At 37.5% G+C, this 21,548-nt stretch overlaps 1 protein-coding gene across 1 annotated transcript; it reads right to left on the reverse strand.

Annotated features, from left to right (window-relative positions):
• Positions 1-111: 111 nt before the first annotated feature.
• mpv17l2 (MPV17 mitochondrial inner membrane protein like 2) lies at positions 112-5,546 on the reverse strand. The gene is made up of 6 exons (XM_053322319.1): positions 5,476-5,546; positions 5,121-5,366; positions 2,731-2,892; positions 2,280-2,356; positions 903-1,031; positions 112-664 (listed from the first exon to the last, which is right to left on the reverse strand). Exons 2-6 carry the CDS (start codon positions 5,308-5,310, stop codon positions 566-568), a joined length of 657 nt encoding a protein of 218 aa, XP_053178294.1. The 5' UTR covers positions 5,311-5,366; positions 5,476-5,546; the 3' UTR covers positions 112-565.
• Between the last annotated feature and the right edge of the window lie 16,002 nt (positions 5,547-21,548).

Genomic DNA, 21,548 nt, shown 5'->3' on the forward strand with positions numbered 1-21,548 from the left:
GCAGCACTTGGCTCCACATTAAGGCAAAGTTTTCACAGGTTAACACATAAAACATGTCAGCTGATTTGTGACACTGTCTCAGCAATGGCACTGAAATAAAATCAATGAGAAATCCAACAATGATGAATTTTAAATTAACTTTTGTAGTACAATCACTGTCAACTACTGGGGATTTGGATTGAAATGCCTTGCTGAATGTCTGGTCCCACAGAGAATTACACTAATGCCCTGGTGAGATTCAAACCAACAACCATATTCAGTTATCAGCAGGACAGGCAGTGAAACAGCTTTTCATCCCTGAATGTGCCTCCTACAGGAATAAACATCCTTCAGGCATAAATACACAGACCAACGCTACAGGGGACATGTTAAAACTTTACAGATATGAAGGGAAAAGTGTCCCAGCACTTCAACTTAGACATCCACAACTCCTCTGAGGTTGAACAGAAAAATGGAGTGCAGGTTTAAACTTGGGAGAGGAGCCGTTTGTCAAAAAGGCAAAAGGCAGCAAAAGTATTATTTTGCCTCCGATAAACGTCTTCACAATCCGGTCTGAACTGTGTTTCTAAGCTTTCTCCTCCAGATATTTGGATTGTGGCACCTTTTCCTGCTGCACCTCCACTTTACTGCTGTCGGACACTGGCTCAGAGGGATGGTGCGCATCCTGCCAACACAACAGATACCAATACAAACATCAATACAATCAATGTCGCATTTTGTTCTACAGAAACAGAAGACAATTTTGACACATGAACAACATGAGCATAGAGTGATATAAATGTACAATATATTTTCAGCATTTCATATAGTAAGTAGAGTAAAAAACACTCTTTTCATTCTCTTCTTCAAGCATAAGAAAATAAAACTATTTGAGAAACATTGAAGAGACTTAGCCCACTTACTCTGTGTTTGAGGTAGGACAGGTAGGTATCCCACCCTAATGTGACGGTGTTGATGTAAATGACACGGTATTTGGGCGCAAGGAAGTAGAAGTTGATCATCTGAGCCGCCGGCCAAACGCACCAGTCAGCCTGCCAGCAAGGAACAACATGGATTAGCATAAACAAACCTGGACAGATTACACAGCACAAACATCACTGAAACTGCTGTGCCCGCTGGGAAATCAACACAAGCCACGGGCCAAACGCTGGTCAACACTGTCTGTGACGATGTTTGCTCTGTCTTACTATGTTACTCCATCATTCGCTTTCAGCTGGACAGCACCCAAGATTTCTGACTGACAAGAGAAACAACAACTGAGCTTCCTCAAAGAAACTAGAACATCCCCCCTGGCCCCCCCCAACAGTGTCATGTTGGCGCTACAGAAAAAGGTCATGGGGCTCACTAAAAGCCATTAGGATTCATCCTCTGGGGATCGCGATTGACTGTGCAAAAGTTCATAGTAATCAATGCAATACTAGTTTAGATATTCCAGTCTGGACTAAAGTGGTGGATGGACCGACTGACCGACTGTCACTGCCGCCCCTAGACAAAGGCTTGAAGTAGTAGCTACTTTGGATTGTAAAGTGTTTCAAACTTGGAGCTCTTCCACAGACAGCATCAAGACTTTTATGCTAATGTGTCTCCACAGATGAGAAAAAAGGAGTGGACTTAATGATTACATCATAGTAAAAGCATCCAACGACTGTTTTACACTGACGGCTTTGTGGATTTATGTTTCAAAGGGACACTTTGTAGACAGTGTTTCACAGCAAAGATAATAAGTGTTATAAATGCAGCGGTGTATATTAAGAGGTCACTGTTGACAGCTGTCCTGGATTATTTTTAGATAGTTCTTACTATAACCTGCTGATTCATGCCTTAGAGGACACATTAAAATTGAATGGGCAAAACTTTGGGTTAAATTCATGTTACCAAGACGGATAAGCAGAGAAACCTTCTTAGAGGGGAACAGTGAGTGGGTTTAAGATGATTATTTCAGCCGTTGTGGGAGAGGAGGTGATCATTGCATCAATAAAGAAATACAGCAGTTCTTGTTTTGTTCATGTATATGTTGTTTTGCTGGTATTCCTGCTTGTTATTTGAACTCAGTATTTCATTTGCTTTGTCTGCTTAATTTGTCCATGTGAGAACAATTTTGACTCTCAGAGCAGAGACCCTGAAATGAAAAATGATGGGTAGGAGGAGAATGTACAGTAGTTCACATCCAGGTTTTTCTTTCTTCAGGACACAAGCACCGACAAGATATTCAGGTTTTACAATAACAAATATAAAAACGGCCCAGAAGAACTTGGTCAGATTCTAACATGTGCACTTACAATCAGAAATTCCCAGAACTTGTTTCTGAATTCCTTCAATCCTTCGGATAAACCCTCTCCCTCCATGGCCCCCATACCTGCAATAAACAGAGTTGCCTGTTAGATGTGCGTCAGCACCACGCTCCATCAAAATCAACTTCAGATAAAGTCAGAGACTGGATGAGCGCCCAGCTCTAATAAACCAAGAATGACAGGAACAAAACGTCAGTCAGATCCAAACTGTTAATCACAGACGACCTTTGAACAGTATCCACCCCTTACTTTGACATAAACCGTCTTTTGTTACCTCACCCACGTCTTTAAGTCCAACCTTTGACTCTGTACACTCTGACTTACGTATGAGCGTGTCATACAGAAACTGTTCATGTGCTAACACCCTGACAAATGTTCAGGAGGTGTGTTTGTGTGCACTCAGGGAGGAAGGAGGAATAAACTCTGAAATCCTTCTTACCTATAAAATACCATGCCCCAAATAGAGGTGACGCGACCGCCTGGTCCGCCAGAACCTTCTTGATTACCGAGCTCATTGAGTTTCCCTTCACTGCTAGGTCCAGCCAGTGGTACCAGTAGTGCAACACTGGTCCCATGGAGCAGCCAATCATAAACATGCGGCCTTCAGGGGGATATAAAAATAAGAAAAGTTATATTTTGTTGTTTGTAGGTTGATTGTACAAACTTAAACACTTTGCACAATTCATCTTCAAGATGCCATTACTCTGAATTAAGAGATAGAGGAGACACATTTACAGACTGATAGAATACGATAAGATCACTGCAGCCCTAGTTAAAATATGTTTTGCATGTAAAAAAAAAAAAGCCTATAAAAGGTGCCTTGAAATGTTTTACATGTTGTATCTAAGGACATTTATAATTTTGCGATCCTTCTTTATCAATTAAGTTTAGATAAACTACTACAAAAAAGTATTAAGATCTATTGTGTTTTATTTGGATACTTTGTATTTATGGTGACTTAAAGGTCATATGACTGAATGATGGACTCTAATATATGTAAAAAAAAAAAAAAAAAAAAAAAAAACCCTCACACATGAATTTGATGGAGAGAAGGCAGCTGTAAAGATATGATGAATAAAGACGAACAGTGTGACATGTTTATTTTAATGGACGACTGAAAACTCACACTGGTCTGCACCTCACTGTGTGTGCTGTCACAGTCAGAAAGGGAGTTGGTCATTAATCACAAGACAAACTGTGACGGGTTCAATCAGGACACTGACATAAAGTAGATCCTGTTTACTGCACAGCTTCTTAACAAAGTATGAAGGTGTAACAAAACCCTGGATGATTTTGTGAACTCGGCTACCAGAGCACTCTAGAAAGGAAAAAAAAGCCCTCCCTTTGTTGAGATCATCTGTAGATACAGACAGCGGACAAATTAAAGGATAAAACCTGAATAAATGTAAGGAAAAACATAACGTACAGATGCTTCCACACAAGTCTACTGTATGGTACTATCAAGCAATTAACATCTAATTGATAGTTGGGACAGTGAGGGCAGGAGCTTCAGTCTCAAAGATCGCTCATCTGGCTGCTGTTTCAATATGTGACTAAAGTGATGTCTGCATTTAGGTGGATGGGAAATACATCAGCAAACATGGTCAGAAATTGTGGACACATTTAATGACTGTGATGGCCAGCAAGAAAACTCAGTTGCGACAGTTCTATAGAGAGGGATATTAAAATAAACCCTTCATTACATTTGAGAGAAACCACAGGCTCTGGTCTATAGAGACGTAGAGAAATGTGATGTGGTCAGATGAATCATCCTTCACTATATTCTCGACAATTGAGTGAGTGCATGAGTGGCGTTGACTAAGAGAGCCGTACAGGTCTGAATGTTTGAAACCTATAGTGGGGTTTGATGAGTATGAAAATGATGTGAATCATATGATATGGCCTTCGCAGTCACTAGATCTCAATTCAACTGAACACCTATGTGAGAATTTAATAGCGACGTGTTGAGACAGAGCTCTCCACCACCATCATCAAAACACCAAATGAGGGAATATCTTTTGGAAGAGTGATGTTCATTCCTCCAGAAGAGTTCAGAGACTTGTAGAAAAGCTGTTCTGACAGCAAATGTTGGCCCAACACATTACTAAGACACTTTATTTCAGCTTTTCCTTTAATTTGTCCCCCGTCTGTATGTTTCTACATCCTATTTTCTGTGCTCAGTTCATTTTACATGCTGAATCCAGCCCACAAATACATATACAAAGAATATACAGAAAGCGAAGGGTAAAAGTGTTAGCCTTTTTCTTTTTCCTCATGCGTCTGTATATTCTTTGTATACATATTCGTGGGCTGGATTTGGCATGATGCAGAAATAAAAACAAACCATCATAACAGCATCAAATACTGATGCTGTTATGATGAGTCATGAGTGGAACAAGACATTAAAACACCTCCAGGGTTGCAGGTACCAATCTCACACTGTGATAAAGATGTGTCCCTGGCTCCACCTAGCTCTTTCTCAAGTTCAAATTTAATGTTTCTTTATTGGCATGACTATCACAGCAAAGCATCAGGACACAATGAAACTAAATAAAATAATATTAAGACTGATATATGTTAATTATATTATAGTAGGCTACATCTGTGTATTTGTGTGTGTGCGTGTGGCCTGTCATAGGCTACTTTTGGGGACCAATTTCAGATCTAGGACCAGTTAATGGGGACAGCTTGTCCAATTGGGGACAAAGGTTGTGTCCCTGATATGAAGCAGATTTTGGAGTTAGTGGTTGAGGATTGGTAAGGGTTAGGGTTAGTGTAAGTCTCCAAGAAATGAATGCAAGTGACTTCCTGTGTGTGTGTCTCTCTCACCTGTCCTCCCCCAGTCCCGGACTCGTCCTGGGCTCTTGTGCATTTCCCAGGACTGCTGCAAGGTGTCTCCCAGCGCCAGCATGCCTCCACTGCTCACGGTGTTGGTGAGCAGCAGGTACCGACCCTGAAACATCGGCTTCCAGAAGAACCGAATGCGGACCATCAACTCTTTACCAGCCCGTTGAATCATGATGCTATGGTTTGGACCACTGTCATCTGCGGCTGACACAAACTCTCACACTTTCTCTGGAGAAAGGAGGAAGGAGGGGTAGGGGAGATTTAACAGCCTTAAAAGTGGTGAAAGTTTAGACTCATTCAAATACTGCTTGACCCGGTGTCATTAAATCTGGATTACATCAGAAACCACCGCCGGGCTGCACCGACTATGTAGCCGATCAAGTGCCGCTTTCTCTGTGGCACAATACAGACGCTTACACAAATTATTTACATATTTAATTTTAAAAAATACATTTTAAAATAATATCCCTACTCTCTGTTTAATAACACATGCCCCAACCCGGTGACAGCAGGAAGGCTCTGAGATCAATGTACACTGGAAATAAAATGTTTGATCGCCGCCTGCTGGTGTGGAGGAACAAACGCATTACACTGTGCTGTACAATCCATACACGGTGTCAGACAAACAAGTGTTGGCAAGATCAGCAATTCAAAAATATCTTAACAGTTATCTTAAATGCAGAATTGGGTTCGTTAAAATGTGCATTCTACATTTTTGTTGGTTTATGTCATTTGAAATGACATTTGCACCATTTAAAAAGCAAAAAACAAAAGTAACACTGAAAGCCCCAGAAAATGTCAAATGGTGTAACCACAAAAGGATGGTACTAAATCCACCTACAGTGTATTTAAGTGCACTTATACAAATAATTACTTCTTTTAAAAACAACAAGACAACAAAACAACAAACATTGAAATAGCTCCTGATTTATATGATTCCCCAGATTAAATTTAATATTTACAACAACTGTGTACCATTAACTTTATTTAATATAATAAATATAATAATATAGATATATGTAAGATCATGCCAAACTAGTTGATGTGGTGTTTTATTGAGAGTTTTTAAGCAAGTTTAACTATTTGGTACAAAGTTTTTATGGTTACACCACTTTGACATTTTTGCCATAATCCTCTAATATATTCTCTCAAAATGGATTAAAAATTGAAATTTGATGCTGGGTCCACATAAAAAGGAATGAGTGCAAGTTATTCATATGTTTATTTTCAAATCTGAACCCCTATAAATTTGACTAAACCATCTGGACACAAAAAAAAGTCATCGACCCAAGTACTGATAGCTTACTTAAAGCCACTGTAATTGACATTTTTACAACAATGTGACAGACAGTGGAGCGTTTTAGCAGCTAAATAGTTCAATATTTCCCTCAGAAGTTGGTAGACAGAGACTAAAAAGAGAGCAAAATGAACTGGACTTACCCACTAGCCGGTCAGAAACTCGTCTCCAAATGAATGAAACTGTTACTCTGTAGTTGTACTATAGGAAATGTAAATAAGCAACTGTGTAAATAAGAAAACAGAACATGTCACTCTCATTTGGGGCCCAAGGCCACAGGCGGACCGAGGCCTAGGGCCCCAAAAGAGTGCGATGTGTTCTGTTTCCTTTACATTTTACAAACAGTTTTTTTTACCAAATGTAAAGCAGCAGAAAGGTTTTACAAAGTATTTGTTTGTGTGTGTGTGTGTGTGTGTGTGTGTGTGTGTGTGTGTGTGTGTGTGTGTGTGTGTGTGTGTGTGTGTGTGTGTGTGTGTGTGTGTGTGTGTATTGGTGTTAGGCTTATCAACTTAAAAATGTCACCACATGTCTAATTTGTCCATAATTGACTTAATTAACCTCCTCCTTATTATGAAAATAAGAAACAGTGGATTTATCATTATAGATATATTATTGTTTAATATTTATTTCAGCAGTCTTTCACACCTTTGCTCTGTTTGTATCCTGTTTACAAATTACCAAAATGGTTTCACTTGTATATGAACATTATGCTGTTGTGTTCTTGTTGTATCTATGTATCTATTTTTCACCCACTTGATTATATGAATATGAATATCTTTATGTTTATTTATCTGTGTTTGGTTTGTCATCCTTATATCCAGTATCTCTCTGATGATTATTGTGTGTAAGTTCATTGACAGTCAGAGGAAACCAGAGTCATATTCCTTGTGTGTGTAAGCATACTGAGCCAATACTGCTAAATGAAACTGATTCAGATTTAACCCATTTTCATGACATATTATGTTTGAACAGGATTTTATAAAGCCTCTTCAGAATAATATATATATTTCAGTTGTTTCTGTTGACTAATGATGTTTACCTGCATGTGGCCGTATCCTCCTCCAGTGTGTGTTTGTGTAGGCGGGGCTCCTCTCTGTGTTTATTCTCAGCTATTGCCACAAATGATTAATGAATAAAACCTTAAACCATCTGAACTTTTCCTATTGAGCAGTAGTAGAATGTAACTAAGTGCATTTACTCAGATACTGTACTTGAATCTACATCTGAGGCACTTGAGTATTTCCCATCTGATACTACTTTATACTTCCACTGTGCTACATTTCAGATGGAAATATTTTACTTTCTACTCCACTATATTTATTTAACAGCTTTACTGAAGTGGATAGTATAACAAGCTTTAGTCTAAAAGGAGTGTGTAGGTGGGGTCACATTTCAGATGTTGTTAACAGCTCCACCAAATAGTGATGATCAAATATTGATTCTATTATAATATAATTATAATTATAATAATGATTTTATTTAAAAAACTGTTCAAATGAGCCAATATTTCACCGAAAATCAAAGATTAGAGAAAAAGACCAAAAACTGAAAATAGATTTGTCTATCAGAACTTTATTTTTTCTTCTTTCCGCTTCCATTAATCATCTCATGACCCCTCAGATTTACCTGGTGACTCTTTGGAGGTACCTGATCTGTATGTTGGAACCACTGGACTAAACTAGCTAACAGTATTGAATTGAAACTAGCTCCACCTCCAGCAGGTACAACAGTAACATGCTGCTCTAACACTGATGCTTCAGTATTAATAATCTAATGATGTCATATATATCATAATACCAAACCCCTACTTTTACTTGAACTACATTTAGCTGATAATACCTATATAGCTACTTTAACGTAAGTAAGATGTTTCTTACAGGACTTTTACTTGTAGTTAAGTATTTAACATTGTTGTATTGGTACTTTTATTTATCTAAAGGATTCGTCTTCCACCACTACTACATCCTTTATAGCTACTGTACGTCTTCTAATGTCTTCTAATACTACATTCATTGCTTTTCATTTCCACATCTTTGTTTCTGTACTTGCTTATTGTATTTATGATGGTATGGATGCTAACTTATTGAACCATCAACAGACAGTAAATGGGTTTATTATTTTAATGCAGCTTCATTGAATAGTAGTAGCCTAATTTTTAAAAAAGTGATCTAATTGTATATCACTATGGTATTCCTGAGCTCACAGCATCATGTGTTACTCAGTCTGAAGTGTGTGGTGACTTTTTTTTTGACTGCCTTTGTTTCTTCTGAGTTACACCGACATTGTTTTGCTGCGATATTTTACAATAACCATCATAAGACCAACGTGTGTTAATGGGTGGAAATGGCAGAAGTGGTTACTGCTGACCTCCTCATCAATAATTCAGTCTCTCCGGCAGCGCTCATCAATAATAAATGACAGGTTGAGTATTTGAGGAGGAATATTTCTGGACAGTTTGCAGCGCGGCTCCTGATTCGTCAGACGGGCTCTCAATCATCCACACGGCCGCTGAGACACCGCCCACCTGCTGGCTGCGCAAAGGTGGTGCGTTTTATGTCAGACCGGAACCTGGTCTGTCCTTCATAATACAGGATTAGCCTCGGGTTCAGGTCTGGTGGTGAACATCAGATCCATGCTAGAAACTGGTTTGTTTCACCATCATTCATCCTGTTAATATATTTAATGTACGAGGACTACAGACTGAACCAACCATCACAGCAAAGTGTTATTTCTTCTCAAACATTATTAGTAATTTAATTAATCTAATTATTGTTATATTCTAGGCTATTATTTTAGAAAAGTTGTGGTTAAATTACATGTTATGTAAAAGGAACATATAAAATGGTTTTGTCAAATTGCAGCTTTAATCCATGAGCATTATCAGCTTGATCTAGTTAAATATTACTTTAAAAGTAGTGGTTTGGTCCCTTTGACTGATATATTATTATAGGCCTGTATGATATTATTAGATTATTAATACTGAAGCATCAGTGTTAGAGCAGCATGTCACTGATGTAGCTGCTGGAGGTGGAGCTAGTTTCAACTTCTTTATATACGGTTAGCTAGTTTAGTCCAGTGGTTCCCAACCTAGGGTCCCTGAGAACCCTGAGGGTCACCAGGTAAATCTGAGGGGTCATAAAATGATTAATGGGAGAGGAATTTTTGGTGAAATATTGGATCATTCGAACATTTATTGAAATCAAACCATGTGAGAAGTTTACAGGGGGAAAAAAATCACTATTTGGTGGAGCTGTTTCGAAATAATTTATTACAAACTAAATGATTGACAAAGTCATGAAAAACTAGAATGATACAATAAAGCACCTGATATGACAATAAGAAGTACGTTCCTGGGGTCTGCGGACCCCTGCCAGCAGGATTGAGTTTACATTTACACAAAACTGAATTTTTTTATTCAGTAGCTATAATCGCAGTATTTAGAAGATGTAACCTTATAAAGCAACAAACATAACGAAAATATACACATTTAAAACATGCATTGTGATTTTCTGCTTTAAAAAAGGTTTACGAAATGTATATAGCCTAATATAAACGTGACGTCACAGGTATTTTTTATTTAATTGTGTTTTGTAAATCCTGGCCGGATGTTGTCTGGTCACAATCTCCGGGACTTGACAGTGGTGCGTTTCTGCGGTGCTGGACGCGGTGGATAGAAATCTATAAAGGTGGGATTTCATTCTTTATTAATCTATTGCATTGCCATAAAAATCCATTTTCGTTTATCTAAATGTTCTATAGACTGAATTTACTGTTTAATAACGCTTTTATTTAAAATGTCCAGGAAAGGATTATTCAGATTTTTTTTTAAAGATGCTTGCTTTAGGGCAGCTGTTTTCACTGAGAAAACCATAAAAGCGTCATTACAGTAAGATATCAACTGTGTATTTATTGGGTTCAGGTTTGGGTGGATGCTGCTGGTTTAGATGAGCTCTGGTTTGACTGACTGAGGGCCCGTCCTGCAGGAAAAGGCGTTTCACACCGTCCGATGGCTTAAAACGAAAAAATGGGTCCAAATGCATCTGAGGCACGAACAATAGAATAACATACCACATCTGAAATCCACTCAGAGAGCAAAATGGACGAGTCTAGCTTTATTATACTGATATATCTTTACAAGTGTACAATTATTAAGGTAGTTTAATGGTTATGATTATTATGATAAAATAGGATAAGGTCACTACTGAATCCCTCAGACACACACCGTACATCTGAGTATTACGATCATATTGGAATATTATAGGAATCAAATACATTATATAAGGTTTTGGGGAAAAGCTACAGTATATGGAGCATTGGTGTTTTCCTGTGGTCGCTAAAACATTTGGCACTAAACCAATCAAATCTCGGATAGTGCCTTCATATGTATTAGCATGTCTATGTGTGTGTGTGTGTGTGTGTGTTTCCTTTACTGCAGTCTCACATGAGAAAAGAAATCTTTGGGAATATGTAATTAAAAAAACATAATTAGGCTATACATTTACCCAGATTAAAAAAACATATATATTATTTTGGGAGTGCCCCTTATACTGCATATCCAGTTAATGTATTCAATTTAAAAGGAGGAGAATAAGCTATATAGAAATGCAGCAGTTCCATAAATGTAGTAGGCCTATATTTGAGTGGATTTTGGCTGCATGTAGAGAAAAGTTGTTGTATTTTTGGAAAAATATACCCTAGCTGCACTTATATGTGAAAGCACTTGCTTTATATTAGGGCTGCTGACAATTATTTTCTATTGTCAATTAATCTGTCAGTTATTTTTTTTTGATGAATTGATTAGTTGTTTCACCTAAACAATGTCACAAAATGGTGAAAAATGTAATTCACTGTTTCCTAAAGCTCAAGATGACGTCCTGAAATGCATTGTTTTGTCCACAATCCAAAAATATTCATATTTGAGAAGCTGTGATCAGAGATTTTTATTCTTAAAACCATTAGTGATGATCAAATAAACTGGGGATTAATTGAATAGTTGGTAACTAATTTTGTGTGTGTGTGTGTGTGTGTGTGTGTGTGTGTAATGAAATAGTTGATTCAACCAGCCAGTCATCAGTAATGTGGCCTAAGAGCAACGTACAGTAAACTGTAACATTTGACCTCTTCTGGTCATGATTCTGGAGATTCAGTTTTTCTTTTCACCTGTAATGATGCTTCATCATGTTTCTACAATCTGAAAGTGAGCCGACAGTCTGCAGGCCACATCTGCACTTCCTCTGCTGACAGTAAAGTTACCGGCAGTCAGACCCGAAGGCACAATTGACGCATCTGCTGCTTCTCGTTGACGTTGATGTGACAAACAGTATCAACCAGGATCAGACTGAAATTCTTACATCTTTTATAACCTCTCAGTTATTAGTTGGCTCACCTGGAGGCTTTTCTGTGAGCTCAGATCCTGAAAAATAGGATGAATGTTCAGAAAATATTTTAATCTTCCCAAATTCACTGGAGACTTTAATCATCCCATGATAGTTTAAAGTTGCTTCAGAGGCTTTTACTCACTCACAACGAAGGTCCTTGTACATTTCGGACACAGAAATGCTCAAATATCAATATTAAAATGTGCGAATCAGCATAATATATTAGCTCTTAGCAATTTCAAAGAAAATTATGAATAATTGACATTTAAAAAAAAGCTATATGAAATCCTAGTAGGACATAAAGTGTAAATAGTGTTGTATTATAACAAAACACAGTTTAACTGAAGAGATTAACCAAAGAGAGAAAAGTTTCTAAACATTTTTTAGCACCATGAAATATGGACTCATAGGAATGTAAAAAACTACAAAAAAAACAGTGAGAAAATTGTATTTAAGATTAAAAATTAAAAAATGTAAGAGGAGGATAATCAGACTTCTAATCCAAAATGTCCCAGATTCACCTGAAGACGCAAGCACCCAAAAAAAACCACAACTCCCACATCCTTGCTGCTCCCCTCTCTGCTTATCTGTTTGCTGTGTAGGAAAAAAATAAAAAGATGAAGAGTTGCTATTTTTAGCTCTCCTTCCTCTCATCTGCATCCCCCGCTTCCTAGAAAAGGAGGCACGTGATTGGAGGAAAAGGGGAAAAATGCCATCTCAGGCAACCTGAGCGCAGGACGGCAGCTGCAGAGCAGCACTGCTGTGTTAGTGAGGAGACGTATTCTGTGTTTAGTTTCACACACACTAAATAATATGATAGGTTTGATTTTATGTGTTTGATGCTGGATTTTATATGATAAACAGGACATTTAGTTTCAGTTGAATCATTTATGGAAAGGAATTCATCATCTGAATATTGAGTCATTTTATTTGGTGGAGAAACAGCAGACAAGGAGAAAAGATGCCTGCATCAACATTTTGCCAGCAGGGTCAGAGGTCAAATGACTGCTGACCTCACAAGAAAACAGCAGCAATAACACCCCCCCACCACCACCCCCACCCCCAAATTAAATTGATCTGAATCATGCTGCAGGTACCAGATGATTATAAGATGGATGGACAGACCTTTAAAAAGAATATCCTCACAGATGTAGGCAGAGTTTCCATTATTCTTAGTTAAGTCGGCTCATAGCTTTTATTCCTCAGTGTCCTGCTGGTTTCTTAAGTTCTGCCTCTGACTGTGGTTCTGGGTGTGAAAATAAATAATTGTCAGATTTGGTACAACATGTAACCCTTGTAAAGACTTTTATTACCATTGCAGTCCATTCATAGATTTGGGTTTTAGATTGTCAAACATTTGTTGGAGGCAGAAGTCATGTGATTATTTGTCTAACAGTGAATTGCAGCCAGCTCATTTTTATTAAAGGTGCCATGAATACCTTGAATACCTTCTTCCTGTGTTAGTATTTTCTTTCTTTTGTTATAGGCCAAATATTTGGTTGAGAAAATCAGTATCAGAGTATTTTTACATCAAAATCCCTGTTTTTTCCTCTTCTTGTAAGGGTTTCAAATGTTTGATGATTCATCCTGCACTCAGGGGTGTTAATAAAAATTCATCCGATCAAATTTGACTTTGGGCGAGTAGTATGCCTCATGACTTTTTTGACATTTTTGGGCGGCAGTAGCTAACAGAGCAATATGGAGAGAGATTAGAGGAGAGAGATCGAAAGAGATGAGTGTTTGGATATCATTTCCAAATACATCTCTCCCTCGTCCCTTCTTCCTATCTAACAACAGGTGAGGGAGGTTTGTGTGGAGCCGACAGTCCTCTGTAGCTCTGTTTCTCTCTGCAGCTCCATGTACCACTAAACTATTTAAACCCCGCCTCCTTTTTAGCAATTAGGCCAATCATATGTGGAGGATTGATTTAAATCCCTCTTGTAACTGAACACCACTGAAATATTCTGTTTCAATGGAAAAAACGTCACAGTACAGAGGCTGAAGACCCTCCAACTTTAGGAGGGTGGTTCGTTTGCTTACTGTTGCAAATAAAACCTTCCCTTTCTTGTATAGAGTCTGGCTGACCTTTGACCTGTGAAATAACAAGACTCATTAATGTCCATTCAATTTGGGACTGAGGATGGCATTGACCCATCTTTTAGGAAGTATTGATGTCACGCTTTTATAGTACCTGTTTATGCTAAAATAATACACATTTTAGGAGATATGCTTAATGGCTTTAGACAGAGGCTGAAGTGTTTGAAAAGGAGATTTATAATTTTCAATATGTCAAATGCTTTGCGATGTCAGATCATACGTGCTAGATGTCACTGTGGTCAGTGAACAATAGAATGAAGACATCTCTGAGCTGAAGACATCTCTGTCAATTGTCTCAGCAGGTTTCTACGTAACTCTCTTTAAGCTGGAAGGTGTGTGGGTGATCTGGGATCAGCTGAGGATTAGCTGTCAGTCTGCAGGAAGCCGGCCAATACTGATTAAATGAGCCTGACTAGCTGGCCGCAGCAGCACTTAGCTCTGGATCAATCCTGCCCCTGTCGGACGTCAATCTTCTTAAGGCGACAGGTTTAGAGGAGAGCTTGATGATGTCATTGTACATTGCAGAAACGTGCAACTCTTAGTCATGATTGAATTAGGATGAAAAAAAAATCCTACTTCCCCTGGTTGGAGAGTTTGGTTTGATGATGCAGGCAGAAAAGTGAAGGTGTGGCTTCTGTCAATGTGCTCAAAGAAGAAAATGATTAACATGTAGCTGCAGCTGCTGATAAAGAGCACCCTTAATCAGCAGAACTCCCTTAGTTTTTTTCTCCATAGTGTTTTTATCATTTTCAGGGCTTTTCATCATCATATGTTAAGGAATGTATTATCACACATGTTAAATACTGTAAAAACCCAACCCAATGAAGCAACCTGAGCACAGGAACAAAAATCCAGTCGATTTTTAGACAAGGCCAATCCTATAAAACTAGAAGTAACACGGCATTGCGGTTCAGAGATGTCCATTCCCAGTTTAATTCAGGCTCTGTTATTCATCATTTATATAAGGTCGCTCTCCTCAAATGCCCTGATAGGAACATGTCCCTCCTCTTCCATCTCTCAAACCTCCTCTATGATGGAGGAGCTGAGTGCCCATTTTGCAGTGTTTTTCCCTCATAATTTAACTTCTAAAACGATGTGCCTCCTGACATTCAGTCTCGTCTCTGAATCCTCTTTTCTATATGCAAACTATGTGAGAAAAGTTTGATCTCAAAGCTATAATTACACAACTACTGTATATATTATAATGACCTGTGATGTGAGTGACATACTGTAATGAAATATGTAAATACTTTAGTTTAGAGACGTTTCATTTACTGTTTGCAGCTTTGAGCCATCAGAATCACTTTGATACAGAAGAACTATACAGTATTACAAGGAAAGATAGAAGAGCGGCAATGATTAAATGATTAATTTATCAGTCAATTGACCGACAATTCATTGAAAACTATTTTTGGAGGCAATTTATTGTTTTAGTAATTTTGTAAGACAACATGCCCCATATTTAGTGGTTCCAGCTGCTTCAATGAAAAGATTTGTTGCTTTTCTTTGCCATATATGACAGCATACTGAATATATTTGTGTTTTTGGCTGTTTTAATACATACTGTTTCATAATGTCCTTGCAATCAATAGACAAAATGATTAATCAGTTGATTAAAAAAAGTAATGAATCAATAATGAAAATGAATGTTTGTTGCAGCTCTAAAAAACAGTCAATATAAATCAATATCACTGCACTGCTATGACTATTTTTGTCTGTTTATATATTTAAAGTTACACATGATGCCACACTTGAGGCACATTGTACTGTATTTAGATTAACTTTGATGATTATAATGATGGTAACAGTGATGATGAGTGACTCTATTGATCCCTGTGGGGAGGCTGGGTCATGACTCAGCAGATTCAGCAGCGGAAAGGTCAAACAGACAATTCAAATTCAACTCAACAAAAAAATAACAAAACAAAGAAGATAATAAAACTTGAGTGTAAGAAAAGACTGATGTCTTTGAATTTTAGGAAACAAATACAGACTTATAATATTGATATTGAATTGTCTTTTTGTGTTCAGAACTCATTGCAGCTTAATGATGTTTTCACATGTTGTGTCCTTGAGCAAGACACTAGACAATATTTCTCTTACTGTCATAAAAAAAAGTTGCTTTGAATAATACGTTATCTTTTATACTCGTTATGATTTCTCTCAGATCATAAATTATAACAAACCCATGTTTCATGGTAGCCATCACAGTTCAGCACACCTGACTTGTAGCTTTCTTTAAAGGCAGTTTACCATCCAACAGGCCAAATGAAAGCCGACGCAGCAGCAGCATCCTGCGGGCTGAAATACATTTGCATAATGAGAATTTGTTAATTACTTTGAGATTAAGCACAGAGGCCTCCGTCTGTAAGCTCCTGTATCAAATTAGTGTTTAGTGAAGGTTAAACCAACTCTCTTCTCCTCAACTAATCTCTGAGACGCAGAGGAAAGGCTGCAGTAATCTCACCTCGCAGTCACATACAGCAGACATTAAACAGCCTCTTCTGAAAGCCAACAAAGGTCTGTGATAGTGTTTGACGAGAGCCAGAGCTTAAACAGTTGCTGTTTGTTTTTAACCTCCTCTAATCGCTGCTATTAATAACTGGTGCATGCTTGCACTTCTTTTTTTAGGTATGGGGCTACAGAAAGTAGAATAGGAATACAAGTTTGTGATGAAGGGTCTTAAATAGAAGCACATATAATCCAAAGGGTTGGAGGAAGTGAACAACCACGACTGACAGCAAGAGCCTCGAATGTGTGTTTCTAGGTTTATGACTTGGTCTTAAGCCTAATGTGCTATCTCTGTCACATCGCTGACTCAGCTCAAAGAAACATGTCGATAAAAAAGCATGTGGGCTGAAATATCTGCCAGGCTCAATAGACGCTTTGGTGCAACAGTAACATGAGTAGATACATTTTTAATAAGGCTGGCCTTTACAGGGAATTGAACACCAAACCGTGGCCGCGATCAAGTGTGTTCCCACTTCCAGCGAGGTCTGCTTCGGAGAGACATTTTAGGTTCATGATTACACAAAGTCCAGCACTGGAAAACCTGAATATAAAAATGAGGTAACATAATTAATGCAGGTATTTAGTCACAGAGTGTTTCATCAGTATCAGTAAAATGATGACTTTCACTGTCACCAGATTTCAACCCAGCTGAACACCTGTGGGAGATTTTGGCTTCACCACCATCATTAAAAAACCCATTAAGAGGTGTACCTCTAATATAGTTAAAGAGAATAAACACAGCATTGAAGACACTTAATGTTATTTTTTCCTTTAATTTGTCACCAATATATATATATATCTGTCAACCAAACTGAAAGTTAATTCTGCTCAAAGTTCCCAAAGCATATTATTAATGGAACTTTTGCATTGTTTTATTATTACTTTATTTAACCAAGTACCTTATTTTGAATCTATATTATAGCACATAAAACAGTGCAAACATAGAGAAGGGTGCAAACTACGATTAAAAGAGATAAAATATGAAGAGAATAATCAAGTATCAAACATATTGATGATCAGAAAGACAATATAAAATTGATAAAATAACAGCTGTCAGAACACCAAGATTAGACAGGTGGTGAGTGTGTGCATCCGAAGACAGACACTCTTGTAAATGAAGTGATTCCTGTGTTTCCTAAAGGTGATAAAGGCAGCACAGAAGCACTTTTCTGAGAACTTTCCTTTTCGGCCACAAAGCAGTTTTTAACACACTGAATATCTCCTTCAGCTCCTACATTAGTTGGTGCGGATTACGCTCTTGCCCTCAGTGAGTCACACTGCAGCTCTCTTGTTAGAGGATTGGCACTCGCATTTTTAGCCATAATTTAACTGAAGAGAACGATGCAGAGTTCAAATAGAAAGCTCTCAGTATTCATAAACCTTTTACTACTACAGTGCAGCCAGAAAGCAAAAGGATATTTTTTGTTGTATTTGTCTTGTACTCGGTTAAGGTTTAAATTGAAATGAAGAAATGGCCGTGAGATATACTGCTATAAAAACTAAGAATTTGAGTTTTTATAACTTTATTAGATTAACATATTCAATTTTTTATTTTTTTTTAATTTTATTGTAATGCAATAGCTTCCTGGCCAAGACAGATGGAAACATAAAATTTAAGACAAACAACATAAAACAAGTAATATTCTTTTAAAACATAGTTTCCTAATTTTAGGAGACACACAGTAGCTAGACAAGTTTGCTGTTGTTTTACTTGATGATGCTCTATGAGGTCTGAACTCTGCCTGTTTTAGAAGATATTTAGCATTTATACAGTAGGGCCTAGAATTTTTATAACACATTATAATGTAGTTGCAATCAGATATAAGTGTTTATCAATGTATTTGCCAATACATATAACTCATAAGTGGAGGCAGGCTGCATAAAACAGAGCATTAATGACCATATAGTAAGACACAGTTGTAATAATATACAGTTCGTCTTCACAGGAGAAGATATAATTGTTGACAATTACTGTACATTAATGAACACAAAATGTCTCTATCGTTATAGATTCAGTATCAGCATTATACATTATAGTGTGTTATAAAGTATACAATATTTATAAAGGCTAAATATGGCAACTTAAAGTGTTACTACCTTTAGCTATTAGTCTGGTCTTGACCTGATTGTGGTCTTAACTCCATAACTCCTTGCTTTCCTTCTTTGTATATATGTTTAAGATCATTGTTCTGCAATATTATCCTATAAGTGAGGGCCTATGCATGAAAAGGGCTGAAGACTTTCAAACACCCATAAAGCTGGAAATGAGCAACCTTAAAACCACATTTCATGTTAAATGCTCTGAGCTGGAGCCAAAGCAATGAAAAACATCACTGTATGTCAGCCAAGTTGGACATAGATTTTTTAAATATATGTTGTTCATAATTTTATATAGTTATACATCGCAGCAGGAGGGCGAGGCTTTTCTTAAATGAAACTGAGGTACAAAGACATTAGTTTGATCTCAGGATAAAACTCTGTCTACAGTCGCACTCCTCGAGATAACTTGGCAGTCGATGTGTTGTTAAAAAGATCAAGCACTGCCAAAGTCAGCGTCTATTGATTTGTGTTCAGACATCAGATCTAAAGGCTCTGTGTGCTTTGTATATTTTCATTGGTAAAGTGATTGATTAAATTCAAGTACAAACATTTCTGGTGACAACATCACTTTAGTTCAAACCCTCCCAAGACTAATAAACTAAATAGTAACTGGTAAATTAATTTTGTAATGAGAAAAAGTGCAATAGGGATAAAATGTTTTATTACCGTTATTTTGTCTAATCTTAAACACTAAAAAGTTTTTTATGCCCCTGATCATTTTGTTATATTATGTTTTTAGATATGTCTTGTTTTGGATGACACTGTTTTATAACATGAAATATTTAAAATAATAATGTAATGCACTGAAGTAAAGACAGGAGCTGCAGGCTGCAGATTTGACAGGAAGGATTTGCATCAAAGGCACAGCTGAACAGAAATCGACATCCACACTGCTGCTTTTTTCAAATGTTCTCAAATTAGAAAAAATCCTTTTCACAAAACCTCCAGCTTCTTGTTTGAAAGCCACTTGCTGTCAGCAGGAAGATGAGTCCTTAAGTCACATCTCATACCGCCTGCTCGGCCTCTTTGCGTAACAAGCCATAAGTGTGTTGAGGAACGGTCAGTGTCTCTCCATTATTTAGCAAGCATCTCTCTGTTCCTTTGTGTAAAACGATAGGCCACAGCTCTGAGGAGGGTGCTGTTGTTTTGTTTGTGCTTTTTCTCTGAGAGTTCTAGTGTTGCACCGCAGCCGAGTCAAGATAACAGTCTGAATAGAGCTGAGTGCAGGGACTGAGTCCTGTGGGCTCAAGTCATTGTGCTCTCAAGAGTCGGCAAGTTCTCCTGAATCATTTTAGTCCTTGAATGCTTGAATCCTTGAAGGCCAGTACTGGCTGCTGTTGTGTATTTCAGTTAGGAGGCTGATGGATGGTCTGCTGTGATGCTGAAGGGTTTAGAAAGTTATTTATGTGTTCAAGGAAATTTAATTTCAGTAGGATGATTTGTTGTATTCTTATATCAATTATGACAAATGGTCATGATGCCTGAGTCTTTTCTGCTCTCCTCCTTTTTTCCCATAGACTGTAAAAAAGTAATAGATGTAGCCATGGTGATGTCAGCCATTAGTTTGTGGTTTCACATTTTGAAGCCACTCGTTTGGCATTTTGACTGTTGCCATTTTGGATTTTTGGAGCCGGAAGTAATGAGAAGTGACCATATTTGGGTGAGAGAGTGGAGCTGACTGTAACGCTAGCTGCTAGCTAAGTTAGAACTGTGCATTTACGGTCTATGGTTAACTATGATAATCCTAATGCTAATTTTTTGCTACCAAAAACAGGCTGAAAACCATTAAAACAAAATTTGCCTAACAAGAAGACTAAACATCTGACTTCTTAGAGGGTCTTTTAGTACAATCAAATGCTGAACAAGACTTTTTAGGTCACCAAAATTATACAGTTTACATTACCTAACCAATGTTGTCACCAAAGTAGCAACTTGTCAATCAATCTTTATCTTTATTTCAGACCAGTTCGGTCTATAAAAACACACATCACATCACAACGTAGCCTTGCTCTAAAGCAAACCGTTCTTTATCATCAAATTTAAATTAAATGGGACCAAAATTTACAAAATGGACATCATGCTAACTAGAGATTGAGACCATAAACTCATTAGGAAAATTGTTTACTGAGGAAATAAATCAAGTAAATCGAACTTCTTTTTGTCTTTGAGTCCAACCTAAAGTAAACACAGAAAATAGCAAACTGTAAATATATTTCCACACTTGTTCATGGGCATACAGTAGGCTAAATCTAAAGTTACGATGGCCATGTTCACTTCATAGTGGTGTCATTGTCGGTGTTGATGTCAGGATTTGTTTTCCTACTTACTGTAGGACCCATTCACTGCCAGTTATCTTAATTAAATAGACTGCAACTTTAGATGTTAGCATGAGAGTCCTGTCATGCAGATTGGTTCACTTCAAGGGTGGTCTGCATCCATCAGGTTGTAGCAACAAACTGTGACTGTCATTAAAAGAAATTAACCACTGCCAAAAAACTATTAAAAACGTATTTGGAAAAACATGTTAGTGTAATGAATAATGTCAACACAGAGCTATTGATGCTAAAATACAACTCCAGATGCTGAATATCCAACTTCAACTCAGTGTTTGACCTGAAGCTGCTTCTGCTTCTGCTTCACTGGATGCATGATAAATGATTCCTCACACATCCTCAGCTGATTGTGACTGATTGAGCCATTTACCTCCTATATTTGAACAATGGAGACAATTCAGACTGCTATGATTAATTACCGTGAAGCAATTGTACAATGTTTAGTTTCGACCATTTAATCACTGTCATCTCTCATGCTAAGACTAATAGCTCTTGATACCATCTCATCTTTTGTGTAAACACTTGTATAAATGAATGAACTTTTCTGTGTCAAACAACACATCATGAATGAAGAGTTAATTGTGTGATTTGCTCATGACTAATAATGGAAATAGTCATTAACTCGGAGGGGCAGGGTGCCATTGCTATAAACAACTGCAGAAAATCTGTTCAGGGCTATAAATCAGAAGATGCT

This window comes from Scomber japonicus, chromosome 7, assembly GCF_027409825.1.
Source record: "Scomber japonicus isolate fScoJap1 chromosome 7, fScoJap1.pri, whole genome shotgun sequence".
Lineage (NCBI taxonomy): Eukaryota > Metazoa > Chordata > Actinopteri > Scombriformes > Scombridae > Scomber > Scomber japonicus.